General features: G+C 44.1%; 1 protein-coding gene across 2 annotated transcripts in view; it reads right to left on the bottom strand.

Annotated features, from left to right (window-relative positions):
- The window catches only part of CERS6 (ceramide synthase 6), a 326,795-nt gene extending 312,146 nt beyond the window's left edge, over positions 1-14,649 (bottom strand). The window contains exon 1 of one of the 2 annotated variants that reach the window (XM_042994638.1): positions 14,169-14,649. In XM_042994638.1, coding sequence (XP_042850572.1) covers positions 14,169-14,338 — 170 coding nt within the window. In that variant the 5' untranslated portion in view covers positions 14,339-14,649. The remainder of the gene's footprint in view (positions 1-14,168) is intronic. The other variant, XM_007074617.3, reaches the window with a different exon arrangement.
- Between the last annotated feature and the right edge of the window lie 1,569 nt (positions 14,650-16,218).

Raw genomic sequence — 16,218 nt, 5'->3', positions numbered from 1 at the left:
CAAACTTGCTGTGGCCCTGGGAAATGCAAGAATAACAGAACAGCTGGTAACACAGGGCTCAGGACCAAAAAGGTAAGGGGGTCAACCAATCAAGAGATTCAGTTTATGCAGGCTACCTTAGATTTGAACACAGAGTAGGGTCTAAGCGAGAGGAAGAGTCAAACAGAAGACATGGAAGCACTAAGCACAAAGGAGGTAGAAGTTCAAAGGAGTGACAGGCTGTGGTAAGTTGGAGACTAGGTGCCCTCTGCCTGATCTTACAAGGCTTGACTCTGCGTCCAGGTGTAAACGGGTCCTGACACTGCAAGCCTGTCCGCCTGCTTACCTACCCTCCAAGCAAGGCAATGTCCGAGCACCGGCATCTTTTTAACACTTCCCTTGTTCAACTCTTAAGATATAATTCACAGCAATATTTATTTCAGGAGCCCAGTTATCTCAAATAAACCACAGGCACCTACCACTAGCAAAAGGAAGCATTCCACAGCGTAAAACTCAACACCACCATGCACATAAAATACATACACAGAAAACCACTTGACTGCCTGAGCACTCCTTAGAAATAACTGCTGGTTAAAAACCACCACTTGTGCATCTATTTTTGTCCTCTTCCCCAGTCCCTGTACAATCCTGCAGGCAGCCATTTAAGTGTGGGTGGAAGTGGGAGGAAAACAAAAGCGTGGGTATGGTCTCAGTGGTTCAGGAGAATGTGCTCAGGAGGAACCACCACACCAAGAGCTGGCCCTGGGTGTCTGCACACTTGAGTTCTGCCCTCTGGAGCGCCAACCCACACTTAATGGGGAGCCCTTCAATCACCTTTCTAAAAAAAAAGCCATCAGGGACGCCTGGTGGCTCAGTCAGTTAGGTGTCCGACTCCAGCTCAGGTCATGATCTCAGGGTTCGTGGGTTCGAGCCCCGCGTCGGGCTCTGTGCTGCCAGCTCGGAGCCTGGAGCCTTCGGATTCTGCATCTCACTCTCTCTCTGCCCCTCCCCTGCTCATGCTCTGTCTCTCAAAGATGAATAAAATCGTTAAAAAGAAAATTAAAAAGAAAAGCCACGAAATGTGGTCCACTGACAGTGGGCAGGCAGTACATCTCAATCACCAGAGAATCTTCTTCCCACCACTACCCTCATTCACCCTCAGGGAGAGCCAGAGTAGCCATTATCATTGTGAAATCACCCGCTGCTGATGACCAGACCACCCTCCGCTGATAACAGGGCCAATGATCAGGTGGGGTGAACAACTGTTCCAGCTTCATCTGGACGGAGGTGTTTCCTGGGACAGCCACAAGTAAACTGAAACCAGCTGATCACTGGACTTTGGCACCGTGGCAGTTCAGAGCAGCCAGGTTCTGCCAGGACCTTGGGTGGATGGCACAGGCCAAGGTGCTTCATCTCTACGGGCTTCAGGATCCCAATATATAAAGTGGGAGGTGAAGCTTTGTAGCTGGGCCAGTATTTCTCAAAGTGTGGTTTTCAGAACATCTGTGCCCTAAAACAGCATCTGGCAGTGGTGTTTCCAGAGGCTGGGGGAAGGGCTAGTGGTAGGAGCAGCGTGCCCTGGTGAGGAGGGTGTTTTTACACTCTCCCAGTCTATGTTTAGAATCGGCTTCACATGGTGCTAATAAAAAGCAGACCAACTTTCAGTCAATTTTGTTTTCTTTTTAATCTAGAGGTATTGCACCTCCTCATTGCATGTACCCCCTAACTGCACGCACCTGGGTCAGACTACCTCCCCACCATCCCCTACTTTGGTACATCACTGGTGTGACGCACAATAGACTCATATTTTTAAGTGAATGAGTTTTCAATTTCCTTTCTAAGTAGAAAGTCTATGGCTCTATTAAACTACTACCGAATTAAAATAGAAGCAGTTTTGGGTAATTTGTCATTCTACAGCATTGTGGTTTCATCTTTGCCTTACTTCCTCCTTTAAAAGGCAAACCCACCACAAATGTCATATTTGATCATCCTAAGATATCTTCCATCAATGCCTAAAAAAATTTACAGGCTTGTTCAACGATTTACACAGCAAACTACTTATGAGTTATTTTTCAGCTGTGCAGGGCTAACAAGGTGCCTGAAGTGGAAAGCAGCCTCAAAGGCCTTCTAAATGAATTTGGTCAGGCGAGGTTAGCCACATTCACACCAATGGAAGTTAAAATCTGGGGTGGCTGGTTTCTCTTACAGAAAAAATAATGTATTTATTATTTTTGAGCCCATTTTGAATGTCATTTTCATAAATACGATCCCAGGGATGCTACACTGAATGTTTCTCTTAAGGATCAAATTAAGATAATCCACTAGGCTTAAAATTCTGAAAGAAATTGATAATTAGTCTCAAGGCTTTCCTTTTTCTGGGAGGCTCTTACTAGGAAAAAAATATATATTTCTGAGCCATCTAAATATTAACATACAATCTCAGCAAAGTGCATTACATGAGTGTGAGGTAGAGAAGGCCTAGTTCTTCACTAAGTTGCTAAGGGTTGTTTTCTGCTAACTACAATTAGAAGTATCAGAATTTTCCTTGGAGGGGAAGAAAGAGAGAGACAAGGACAGAGACAGAGGAGGAGAAGATATGAGGGAAAGTAAACCCAAACCCAAACAGTAAAAAGCAGGTATGTCTATCATACGTGTTCATGCCAGTAAAGGGGTTCAGAGATCTTATTTTTTAAAAAAAAATTTTAATGTTTATTTTTGAGGGAGGGGGGAGAGAGAGACAGAGACATAGAATCCCAAGCAGGCTCCAGGCTCTGAGCTGTCAGCACAGAGCTCGAACTCAAGAGCTGTGAGATCATGACCTGAGCTGAAATTGGACGCTCAACCAACTGAGCCACCCAGGTGCCCCGAGGGTTTCAGAATTCTAATGATAAAGCCTCATTTCTGGAAATCAGGGTTCCAACAATCAGAAAGTGACTTGGGGGTTGGGGGGCAGGACCTTGTGTGTACCTTGAATAAACCTAAAGAATCAGGAAACACTACGTCCGTAAACTAGGCAATGCTCTAAACACAATGCATGCGTTATCTCATCTAATCTTCACATCCCTAGGAGTTGAAAACAGCACGGAGAGATGAAGTAATTTGCTCCTAGATCTTCAGCTGTAGGTGGCATGGCCAGAATTCAGCTCAGGTCCTCAAATCAATAGAAACGGCCAAATTGATGTTTGCCATTACCAATATCTGAATACCCAATCAATTTTCCTTTGAGTGTATGTGCAATAAAAAAGGACCGTCGGGGCCAGATGGGACAGTGGGGACAGACTGACATACTTGCCTAAGGCATCCCTCCCCTGAAAGGCAGCTTCCTGTGAAAACTCTAACCAGAGTCAGAGTTGTCTCTCTCTAACCAGAGAAAGACCATCTTCCTGGGCCTTCTCCAAAGGCACAACCCCCGGAGAAAGCTTCAGGCTCCAAGTGGTACAAAGCTGCCCATCACCTGTCTAAAATCCCACCATTAGACATAGTTTTCTGTCCCCAAATACAAACAAATCACTGGCCTAAAATCCGCATCAATATTAACAGTTGAGAAGAAGAGGCTAAGAAGCATTCTCCTCCCTAAATAGGCACAGTGCTGATGGGATTAGGGCTCCAATGCCTGGGTAAAACCCGAAATAATTACTCTTCAACAGAACACGTAAATCCTCCAGTTTCAGGAACACATATATAAACAAGTCCTACTGCCCCCACGAACTGCACTCTCTCCCTACCTCTCAACCGCCCCCCTCAACACACCTAACACATGAAATCACATCTCAGAGCATTACTTCTCAAGTAGGTACTAAATACTGTATTATGGTATCAATTATTTTTTACACAACGTGTATTTTTAAGAACCAGTGTTTACTGAGCCCCCTTTAAATGGATTTTCACAGTCCTCCAAAATCACAAAGTAGGTATACTCCCCATTTTACAAGTAAAGACATCAAATTTCAGAAGGTATGCCGTCTGCTACTACATAGCTGATAAACAGCAGGGGGTGCATTTTAACCCAAGTTTCACAGTCTCTGTGATATCTCATCCATTTTCCTTTTAATTCTAGGAATTAGGGTTATACATCTGTAATCAGCTGCAAAAAATGTACAAAACAGTAACAATTTAAATGTACTGTCACCCTTGAGTCTACCCACACACTCAAAAATAAACACACCCTCTGACACATAAAGCCCTTATACTCTCCTATCTCTATGTAGCCTCAGTGACCGATTGCTGGGTTCTCAATTTCCCTTCACTCAAGCTATTGTGTCCCAAACTGCCACTCTGCTTAAACCACTGAGTCACTACATTCTGCTTTGAAATGGTGATCTATGAAGACAAGATCTACAGAGCCACTTAGACTAGCTGGCAGCTTTTACTCAGATACTTGCCAAAGTGTCCCTAGGCAAGACTTTACATGGTTTTCTCTATCCCTTCCCGTCACACTTAACACTGTGCTCCTCCTGTGCTCTCAAGTCCTCCTTGTGTTTTTAAAGGTACAACTGATGAGAAGAAAGGAAAGAGAGGAGAGAGGGAGAAAGAGGAAGAGAAAGGGGAGGGGAGAGACCATCTCAATCACAGCTTCAGGACAGCAACAATAGCTTTCTAACCTGAAAACCTCAAAGATAAGATGTGACTTTTATGTAGACCCTGGCATGTTATTCCTGGGTCACTGTGTGAACGAGCTTACCTAGTAAAGGAATGAATGCATCCTTCCTGTAATGAAAAACCATTTGTGTATCTTTAACTCCACCCCTGCCAAAACAAGCCACACAATCCAATACTGAGGTAATAAAAGCAAAAGCAGGAATGGGAAGCAGGAGTGGTTCAAGAGAAGTCCACTGTGAAGGGTAGTGCTGAGGGGAAAAACATTCTCCTTAAAACAAAAAAAAAACAAAAAAAAAAAAAACCTGTCCCAAATATTTTCGGAGATAAATTATGGGAAGCAGTGTTTTGTACAAAAAAGACCAAACATTTGCACAAACTTTGAAAACTACTTTTCAATAATATGAACCTGCCAATGCTTACTATCAATTACCTTATAGTACACAGCATTTGAGTAAAACCATGTTCAGATTTTTGAGTATTTAAATCATTTGCTTACAAAATGGGTATAAATTTATTCTTATTTTTTTTAGTAGGCTTCATGTTCAGCACGAAGCCCAACACAGGGCTTGAACTCATGACCCTGAGATCAAGAACCTGAGCTGAGATCAAGAGTCAGATGTATAACCAACTAAGCCACCCAGGCACCTCTAACATGGCTATAAATTTAAAATGACAGAGAAGAGTGTCAGATCTGATCTTCCACAGAAAAGCTTCCATAGGATATGTCTGTGGCCCAGGCCACTCGCCTTACTAGAATTTTATCCTATCATCCTGGTTTGCTTTAAGTGGATTGTGAACTCACTAGAATGCCTTTAATCCTAGGGCTGTATCCTCTGAAACTGTGCAGTAGGCTTTTCTAAAGACACTGTATTCACTTCTGTACCTGCCATTTTACTATTATTAAATTGTCATATTAACACACAGACTGAAGAAAGTTGTTTGGTTGAAGGACCTCCCCAAAAGGCCCGGGTATGTAAGAGCTCTCCGGACTTTAACCTCCCTTCCATCACCCCTCACCTCCCACCAAACCATTCCAGATGATTCTGGAGAGAAGGGCTCTCCTAGACCACAAACGGGTCATGTATTTTAAAAGAAAACAAACCCAGGAACAAAACAGTGCTTGATGAAACTGAGATCAAGAGGACTAGAAATCTGTCAAACCTAGAAAATGAAACCAGTTATTTCTAGTAAGTGACCTTTTTAAGTCAGTGAACCTTTACATTTTTATTATTTTTAGTTGTGGTAAAATACACATAAAATTTACCATCTTAACCATTTTTAAGTGTGCACTTGCATCAAGCACACTCACACGGAGCAACCATCACTGCCAATCTAATCCATCTCCAGAACTCCTTTCATCTTGCAAACACAAAACTCTACACCTATGAAACATTAACTCGTCATTTCTGCCTCTCTTCAGCCCCTGGCCACCATTCCACTTACTGTCTCTATGAATCTGACTACCCTAGGTACTTCATATAAGTGTGATCATACGGCGTGTCTGTTTGTGACCGATTCATTCCACTTAGCATAATGTCCTTAAGGTTCATCCACGCTGTAGCATGTGTCAGAATTCCTTCATTTTTAGGGCTGACTGATGTTTTACTGAATGGACGTACCACACTTTGTTTATCCATTCATGTGTCAATACACTAGGGTTGTTTCTACCCTTTGGCTATTGTGAATAATGTTGCTAAGAGTGCAAGTGTGCAAATATCTCTTTGAAACTCTGCCTTCGATTCTTTGGGGCATGTGTCAGAAGCGGAATTATATGGTAATTCTATTTTTACTTTTCTGAGGACATTCCGTATTGTTTTCTATAGCGGCTGTACACTTCCCACCAACAATGCACAGGGTTCCAATTCCTCTACATCCTCACCAACATCTGTCTTCCCTTCTTTCTTTTTTTTATTTTTTATTTTTCCTGATAGTGGCCATCCTAATGGGTATGAGGTGGCATCTCACTGTGCTTTCGATTTGTATTTCCCTAACGATTAGTGTCTAATAAGTCACTTTCAACCAAACGTTCAGAGAAACAATATAAGAGTTTAGCTCTATCTATGAGTTTCCTTAATAAAAACCCATTCTCTCTGAATTCCTCAACCTTCCTCCCAGCCCTTTCTTTATGCCTCATTCTCCATAATAAAATCAGGATATTATCCCACTTCATCCTCTTGACTGCATCCCTTCCACTGTGTGGAAGAATCTGAGAAGCTTCCTGCCTGATGATGAATACTCAGGTTGTGGGCGAGAGGCTGAAAGCAGAAAGGAGTAAGAGTATAAACAAGACCATTCTGCACTAAAACAAAAAAAAAATTCAAAGGCCACCACTTTCCTACCAAAAAAGTTGGAAGGTTCATCCCAATAAAAAAACACACACAAGTTCACAGAAAATGAAATACAAATGATTAGTAAATATTTGAAATAACATAATGAATAACATAAAAACATACTCACATTACAGCAGTAACTTTTTTTCAGCTTGCAAAGCAAAAATTTCCTCAAATGATAATACTTTGGATGCTGATAAGGAAGTGCAAATGGATATAATTTTTCTGGACACCAATTTCGCCATTTGTATCTATCAAGAACACTAAGATATTTACCATTTTGGGCTTAGAAATGCCACTTCTAAGAAACATTACTTAGGAAGTCATCAGGAGTTGGAAGATTTACATACACAAACTGGAAACAGTCTATTATGTCCAACAACAATATGCAGACTAGTTAAAGGAATTATGGTACATATACAATGTGATCTCGCCTGTTCGGGATTTTCTCTCTCTCTCTCTCTCTCTCTCTGTCTCTCTTCCTCTGCCTCCTTCCCCCTCACTCTCTCTTTAAAATAAAATAAAAATTTTAAGAAAATTTTAAAAATCACCAAAATTATTAGGAGATCAAGAAACCTGGTTCCAAATGCTTACCTTGCTATTTTAAGCTATGGTGAGCTAGGTATATTTCCTAAATTCTCAACTCTTAGTGTCATCTGTAAAATATTGGGAAAATTAGTATCTACCTCACAGGATTTAGGAAAGGATTAAATAAGTAGACCATGCAAAGTAAGAAGCTCATTTTAGGAAATACATATCAGTTGTTATTACTACTTTCAAAATTAAAATTAAAAAGTTATTGATTAAAAGCCGCAGTCATTTTCAACAGTCAAACATAAGAAAAAAGACAGTGAGCACCAAGTCAACTTCAGACTGTGTGCCCTGGCAATCAACCATCCACAGCAGTACTAATGAACAACCCCAAAAGAAACGGTGAAAATCACCATTTCGTGTTCAATCAAGCAGAAGCAAAGGTGTACGATGTCAATGAAAATTATGACAGCAGGTAAGAGTGACAAGAGGCTGCGAGATTATTCTTTTAAAGGGGAGGATAAAAGACCAAAGGATAAAATCTTAGTTAGGAATAAAGGTTCTCAGGGCATCGCTGGAAGGATCTTCGTGCTATGAGAAGCCATCTTGTTTACACTTATTTTTATAAATAAATTTCTTAAAAAAGAGGGGCACCTGGGTGGCTCAGTTGGTTGAGCATCCAACTTCGGCTCACGTCATGATCTCTCAGTGTGTGGGCTCACACCCCGCATCGGGCTCTGTGCTGACAGCTCAGAGCCTGGAACCTGCTTCAGATTCTGTGTCTCCCTCTCTCTCTGCCCCTTCCGCCACTCACTCTCTGTCTCTCTTTGTCTCTCTCTCTCAAAAATAAATAAACATTAAAAAAAATTTTAAAGAAATAAAATGACCCCCCTAGAAACATTAAATGATACAACTAGTTACCGGCAAACAAAATCTGGAACCCCAATATCCTGACTCAAAAGTATCTACAAAATTAACTGATCAAATGAAGGTGGGAGGGGGGAAAAACAGTAAAATTTTGAGAGTCGTAACTCTGTAAGAAAATCTAGCTTGGCCTGGTGATAGGAAAAGGAATTTAAGCACATGTAATAAACACTTAACAATCTTCTATGTACAAAATGGTCCTAGATTCTCATGCTCACCAACGAAGTGTGAACAGTGCCTGAGGGCAGTGCAGTGATCTCCAAATAAGCCATGGAACAGGTTTGCTGATGGAAGAAATTCACTTTAAACCTTATTTCCTTTCCACTGACACCTGCCTTTCCCCATCACAGAAGCGAAACCACTTACAAATGAGGATCCAGCAGAAAAAAACGTAACCCTGTCCATGAAGACACTTTCGGCAGTAAAGTCATAAGTGAACTCAAAGTGCTAGTGTCATTAATCCTTGATGGCATTAAATCATTTGTAATAATTTGCAGTTTTCTTACCTGCTTTCCTCACCATCCTAAGGCACTGTCCATTAAAAGTAACGTGATGTTTTTTATCCATAAAGCAATCTACTACAAATAGCTAAAGGATTGCACCCTACAAATGCAAACCTTTTATTCTGCAAGATGAGAAAGCTGTACTACAGGTCTGCAAATACAGTCCCTTTGATTTCAGGTTGTTTTCCAACAGAGCAGCCATTGTAATCCAATTTTCCTTTCCCAGTCACTAATTGTAGGAGGCAACCTATTACTTCTGACACCGACTCTTCCCCTAACACCAGTCCAGCAAAGCAGGGATCCATAGTTTTAATCTGAATCACACCATACTGAACAAGGAAAACAGGTACATTTAGAGAGTTAAATGTCCAACGTTGACTGCACGAAAGGGACTTTTCGTATGCAAACTGTTACCAAATATTCTGTGTTGGTCCATTCAGGCAGCTATATCAAAATACTATAGTCTGGGCGGCTTATAAACAACAGAAAATTATTTTTCAGTTTTGGAGACTGGGAGGTCCAAGATCGAGGCACTAGCAGATTTGGGATGTGGTGAGAATAACCCAGGTTCACAGAGAGCCATCTTTTTATTGTGTCCTCAGATGGCTGAAGAGGCAAGGAGCTCTCTGGGCCTTTTTTATAAGGGCACTAACCCTATTCACAAAGGCCACCCTCATGGCCTAATCACCTCCCAAAGTCCCCACCTCCTAATACCATCCCCTTGGCGTTTAGGATTGCAACATATGAATTTTGAGGGACAGAAACATCCAGGCCACCGCAAACTCTTTCAAAATATATCAGAAGACATCCAGTCTCTTCATTACAAGGGACTTTACAGGAACAACCTTCAGAAATCAAATTCACCTGACACACCGCTTTTTCCTGGCGGACATTCACTCACACCTCCCCTCTCACCTCTAACCATCAGGTCAGGAATACTTTCTTATTCATATTCCTTCCCCCCTCCCCCTTCACCTCCCCTTCTCTTCCCTTCCAGGACCTTACCCAGGGCTCCTAGCAAGGCAAAGACATAAGGAAATCAGTAAGAAAAAGCCCATTGGCCAGACCTTCCCTCTGACACTAATGAGACACTATTGTTTCTTGAAGGTTTGAGGGCAGCAGGTCTTTTAAGTGAATGAGCCAGGTGAGACCGGTGTCAGCCTCCTGGAAAATGACAGTTCTCTCATAGCTTGGCACTTTGAGAGCCAACCTGACAGGGATGAGTTTTTCATTTATTATCTGGTCATCACAAGAGGTGTCAGGTCTACTCTAGGGTCCACCGAAATTCGGTCTGAGGAAAGAGAGCAACTGATTTCTCTAAGAATCTTCTTTGCTGATTATTCTGAAATATGGTAGTTTTTTTGGAGCACAAATGATTCTTTTCATTCAAATCATAATTGAAAAAATACAAGAAAGAAACCATTGGCTAAAATACTTGTATGAAAAAAATCTCTTTATTCTTAGACAACGAATTTCTACCTGCAAAAAATGACTTTTAGCCTGCGCAAAGTTTCATGAGATAGTAATTTATAGCAATATATTTTAACAAGTGAATCTGGAAGAAGTACTTATTATAATTCCAGAGAAGGGCTCACTAAGCCTAAACAAGCATTAAATCAAGAAAATTCATAAAATATATGATAATGTTACATTATATTTTTTAATGTTTATTTATTTTTGAGAGAGACAGAATGCAAGTGGATTGGGACAGAGAAAGAGGGAGGCACAGAATCTGAAACAGGCTCCAGGCTCCGAGCGGTCAGCACAGAGCCTGACGTGGGGCTCGAACTCACGAGCGGTGAGATCATGACCTGAGCCGAAGTCGGACGCTCAACCGACTGAGCCACCCGGGCACCCCAATAATGTTACATTATTAAATAATATTTTGGTCATGGTGTGCACTGAGTAATGTGTAGAACTGTTGAATCACTATATTGTACACCTGAAACTAATATAATACTGTTAACTATACTGAAATTAAATTTTTTTAATTTAAAATAATAAATATTACTTTGTTCCTTGTCATCAAGCCAACAACATAATATAACGGTATACCCTACAATTTTCATTCTAGGAGAAACCATGAAGTTTTGTTTTTTTTGTTTTTTGTTTTTTTTTTTAACAACAGATCTTTTACTTTGTCAATCAAGTAATATCTATAATGGTCCTGCTGGTCCTACCGAGGGTTAAGTGCAGTACAAAGGCAATGCTAAAAACCACCCAGCTTTGGACTATTCACAGATTCAGTCGAAAGTCACTGAATTTAGCCTGCTCCATTTTTAACCAACCATGCTGAGTGTCCATATTGTTGCCCATATGGTACCATAACACGGTATCATTCTGGCCACCAATGCCTCCACTGTCAACACCCCAACAGTGGTGTGCAAACAAAAAAATAAGCCTGTTTAATGGAGCAAAGCTCAATCCACTCTATTCCTTAGTGTTTCTCTTTATGGAGAGAAAAACATAAGTCTGAGGAGAACGTATTCAAATTCACAATTTGGGCCTCAACAAGTGCATTACAGACCCTATTTAATGGAAATAAAGATCTTGGATAATCAGGTATTTCAGAGATATGTTCTCAGCTTCGAAATAAGTAACAACAGAAGCATAAAAAGAATAGAATCCTGAAAAATAAAAATGAAAAGTAAATTTTTAAAAATACTTGTTTATTTAAGTAATCTCTAACCCAACATGAAGCTCAAACTCACTACCCCAAGATCAAGAGTTGCATGCTCCTCTGGCTGAATCATCCAAGCGCCCCAAAAATGAAAAATAAATTTTAAGAAAAGGAAGAGAATCTGGAGGGAATTATTTCTATTACAAAGGCATTTCATTTTGTAAAGGGACTCACAACAGGCTTCTTTAAATCATGCTATACATTACAGAATACAGCAAAAGAAAGATTTAAGTACACCATGTTAGAAGAGGACAGAAAGTGAGTCATATCACGAATAACAATATCAGCTGATTCAAATTCAGGCCCTTGGTGGTTGCTGAGACGAAGGCCACAAGCTGGATACCAGAATGGGCTCCTTAGGTGTGAGGAGAGGAGAAACATGCACAACTTGTAATTCTGGTCGCAATTATATACTTGGATTTTCAGGGAACTGAGAGTCTGAATGGTTAAGACAGGGCCGTCGCCACTATAGAAACAAAGTAGACATCCTTCCAAGAGTCAGTATAGCATCCTGTGGTATATGGGCCATACTGGAGTATTCTTCTGAACATCAATCGCAAACTCTCAGTTTGCCATGAAATTCACTTCTACGTGAACCAACGGCCTGAAAGTAACTGAAAAACTCTCTGCATTACAATATGACGACATTTGCTGAGACTGATAGTTGAAAGCAGCTGACCCTTTTGTACAAAGTCTAAGTCCAGTCAAGAGATTACACAAAGGAAGAAAAAACTGTCCAGGAAGAAGAATAACAAACTTCCAGTTTTCAACTTAAATTACATTTGTTTTTAGATTTTGGTTTTTTGTTTTTTTTAAGGCAGAGAAAGTTTAAGTACAAAACCAAATTTATTTTTTTCCAATCTAAAGAACTTGGAATCAGCTTTCTGCACAAAGGTCGTTAGCTGACATGCTTTTGTTATCCAAAACGTTAAGACTACACCTCTTTCAAATGCATTACCTGACTACAAGTGAGCCCGTCCAGAATTGATCAGATGTTCTTACGCAATGGTGTGTGGAGCCCCTACTAAGTATCAATCAGTACAGAACTCCTGCAGGTCCCGAGAGGCTGTTTTTGAAGAGATTGCGAAGTTAGATAGCAGTTCCTATTTTCTGTAAGTAAACATCTGCTGTAGAAGCAACTCCAAACCTACAAACACACCCACTTTTTCACAGTACGCCTCAGCGCTAGATAGACCTCAGTGAGGTATCTGCGCTGGATTGCAGTCATTTTAAAATACGTCTTTAAATCTGTTCCTTCGTGCATTTCAATCTCTGCATGTGAACCGGCGGCTTGGTTCACAAGCAACAGTTATCGCCCGCTGAAAAACACACCTTCCTTAAACAAAAGATACTTTTTGTTCCCACGAAGCTTTTTCTGCTGCCATACCCAGCAACAAATGACACAAAAGACAAACTCCGCCATCCTCAAGAGTGGTGTCAGGCAAACAGAAACAGCAAACAAAATAACAGCAAAAGCTTCAGAAACAAAACCAAGGTGAGTTGGGGGTAGGAGAAGAGTGGTGGAGTGGACGTGGGAAATGGGGTATAAACTCCATCATCTGAGGAATTCAGCCTCACCGATGAATGGGGGGCGGAGAGAGGAGAGGAAGGGGAGGCGAGGTTCTCAGTAGAGGAAAACAAGTGTGTGCCGCTGTCCTGCTTTTGTTTCAATAGCACCCGGAGAGTGCACAGCACACAAAATCGAGTTTTGTGACTAAGACTGATTGAATGAGAGTAACACAAGTTTGTTCGGGACACAGTGGGGCCACTCAACCAAATCCGGAAATTATACAAACGATAAATAACAACTCCTTAAAATGTTTTAAGTGCGTTTGGCACAAAAGTTTATGGTTATTCACAGGAAGCATCTTATCAATTTAATATCACCACGTTGCAGGCTGTGCACCCGTCTCGTCATAATCTTTTAAGAAAACCGCTAATGACCCGGAGTGCTGGAAGCCTAAAAACTGTTGTTATCTATCTCCCAGGACTGTGGGCCTGATAGTGTCACGAGTAGAAACCAACTAGCGGCCAGAAGCCCAGGAGTCCCCGGCGAATTGTTCCGAAGCACAGTCCCCACAATCCGCGTGCTTGGGCGAAAGGACTGGAGGTGTGTGCGCGGTCCCTCCGCCCTCCGGGCCGCGCGTCCGCAGCGCTCCAGGCTGTCAGGTGGGTGGCGACGAGCCTCGGGCGGGAGCCCTGCCCCGCAGCGCGGCCGCCCGCGGGGCGCACAGGGGCCAACCCCTCCGAGTGCGCCGCGTCCCGAGGCCGCCGGGCGCTCACCTTTGTTCGCCGGCGCTCGCGGCCGGGAGAGAGCGGGCCCAGGAGGAGTGCGGGGGGCGACCCCAACGCTCCACGGCCCCTCCTCGGCGCCCCGGAGGAAATCCGTAGGCCAGCCAGATCCTCCCTGGCGCCCCAAACGGCAGCCGGGCTGAAGGGTCAGCAACCCCTTCCCCGAACACAAAGGTTGGAGGCGCGAGCGCGAGCGCTGGGGGCGCGGGTGCGTGCGCCACAGAGCACGCGAGGGTGCGTGTGCGCGCGAATGTGCGCGCGCGGGTGCGTGTGCGTGTGTGTGTGAGAGTGTGTGAAGGGGGAGGGGAGGAGCGCTCCAGCCCCTCTTACCTCTCGAAGATGAACCGCACCATGAAGATGCAGAAGGCCACGGGGAAGGCAAGATAGAGGTCCTCAGCCTGCGGGAAGGTGGCCTCCTCCGTGTTCTTCAGGTCCGCCCAGGTGACATTGTGTGGGAGCCAAAACCTCTCGTTCCAGAACCAGGCTAAGATCCCTGCCATCTTGCTTTGTCCACTCGTGTCTTGGGCTGCCGCGGCCCGCCGAGCTTTCCACCGCCCAGGGCGCCGGGGGATGCGCGCGCGGCTGGCCCGAGCCTGTGCCGCCGCCGCCGCCTCCGCGACCGCTGCTCTCGAAGGCTCGCGGCGAGCCCCGGTTCTCTCCTCCCTCTGGCCGCCCTGGGGAAAGGAGCCGCCTCGCCCGTCACATGGCAGCCTGGACCGCTAGTCCTGATTGGCTCGCCCACGCGTCAAGCAGGGAGGCACACGCGGCCAGCTCGCCCACGCCCGGAGGATAGGGCGCAGCCGCTGCGCCCTAGGCGCAGGATCCCGGCGCTGGAGAGTGCTGGCCGGTCCTGCGCTCACCACGCTCCTGCTCCGCCGCGCCCCTGCTCCGCGCTTAGCACAAGAGACCTGAGGCGGCCCCCACCCCCCGAATCCGCCCTAGCCTCCCGGCTTGCTCGCACATGCTCAGAACGCCGGGTCCTGCCCCCACTGGAGTTTCAGGGGGTCTCAGTCCGCTTCCCGCGCGCCTACAGGCGGTGGTAGGGGCCGGGTAGGGGCCAGGGCCGATCTTCGGAACCACCCCTGCGTTGAGAGAGAACAGCAAAAGAAGAAGTACGGAGCTCAAGGGGCAAAGGAGGAAGAAGCAGCGGAGGAGTCGTGCACTCCCGCGCTTGGACAGCCAGGGTGAAAATCAGGAACTGGGGCGGGATGGTTTGGCAAGAGCCGCCTGCCTCTACCGGATCCCTGCCTTTTCCCCATCCCTGACCTTCAGGCCTCTCACTACTTCTCATTACCACACCGGTTCGCCCAGGGAACGGTTTTAATTTATGAGGTGGTAGGGAAGTCAGGCACTTACGTACTGTTTGCTAGTGAGGATGAGGGTGATTATCCTGTGAAACTGCCACTCCAAATGAATCTCTCAGAAAATGCCACCAGACCACATTTTGGCATCGCAGATCAGTAGAGGGAACCTCCACACTGCTATTTGACAGGCTTATTATTTCTGCCTTTTGAATCTGAAACGTTTAGGTGTTCGGTCTATAAGGCCTAACCCAGGCACCTTCACTTCCGCAGGACGTTTCCTCGTTGATACGGTGAACCGTGTGTGGGTCGGTTCAGTGGTCCGTGCAGACCTGGCTGTAGGGGTATTTTGTTCATTTTTCTCACAATCATTCCTTTTCTGCCTGGTTCTGCCAGTAAGTTGTAGCGGACACTGCCAAGAGGCATATGAGCAGGCCCTTAACACACACTTTATTCTCCCTGTCCCACCAGCCACCACCCTCTTTGTACTCCTTCCCTTTAAAGCAAAACTCTAAAGAACTGCCTATATTTATTTCTTCCGATTTCTCTCCCCTCCATTCTCTTTTGAACTTCCATTCGGGCATTTGCCCCCGTCTACTGTAGTGGACTGCTCAAGGTCACCAATGATCTCCATGCTGCTAAACCCAAAGGTGTGTTCTCAACACCTCTGTCAGCAACATTTTGGCCAAGGCCCTGCCTCTCGAAACACCTTCTTCTCTTGGCTTCCAGAAACCACATTCTTCTGGTTTTCATTCTACTTTGTGGCCACATTTGCTGTGTCTGCTTTTTGGTCCTCCTCACCTTCCTAATCCCTTAGAGTGGAATGGTCTAGGAGTCAGTTTTTGTCCCTTTCACTTTCCTAGCTACACTCATTCACGTGGTGATCTAACCCAGTACCATGGCCTTTAATGTCATACCGATGGCTCCCAATTTATATCTCTAACCATGAACTTTTCCTTGAACTTCAGTCTCCTAAATGCACTGTCAATTCAACAACTCCACTTGGATGTCTGAGAACCATTTCCTGTCCAAACTAATCTTCCCTCTAATTTTTTTTTTCCTTCTGTCATCTTGGCTCA

This window comes from Panthera tigris, chromosome C1 (genome assembly GCF_018350195.1).
Source record: "Panthera tigris isolate Pti1 chromosome C1, P.tigris_Pti1_mat1.1, whole genome shotgun sequence".
Taxonomy (NCBI): domain Eukaryota; kingdom Metazoa; phylum Chordata; class Mammalia; order Carnivora; family Felidae; genus Panthera; species Panthera tigris.
Note: the sequence above shows the minus strand (reverse complement) of the source record. Positions and strands in the feature narration are given on the sequence as shown.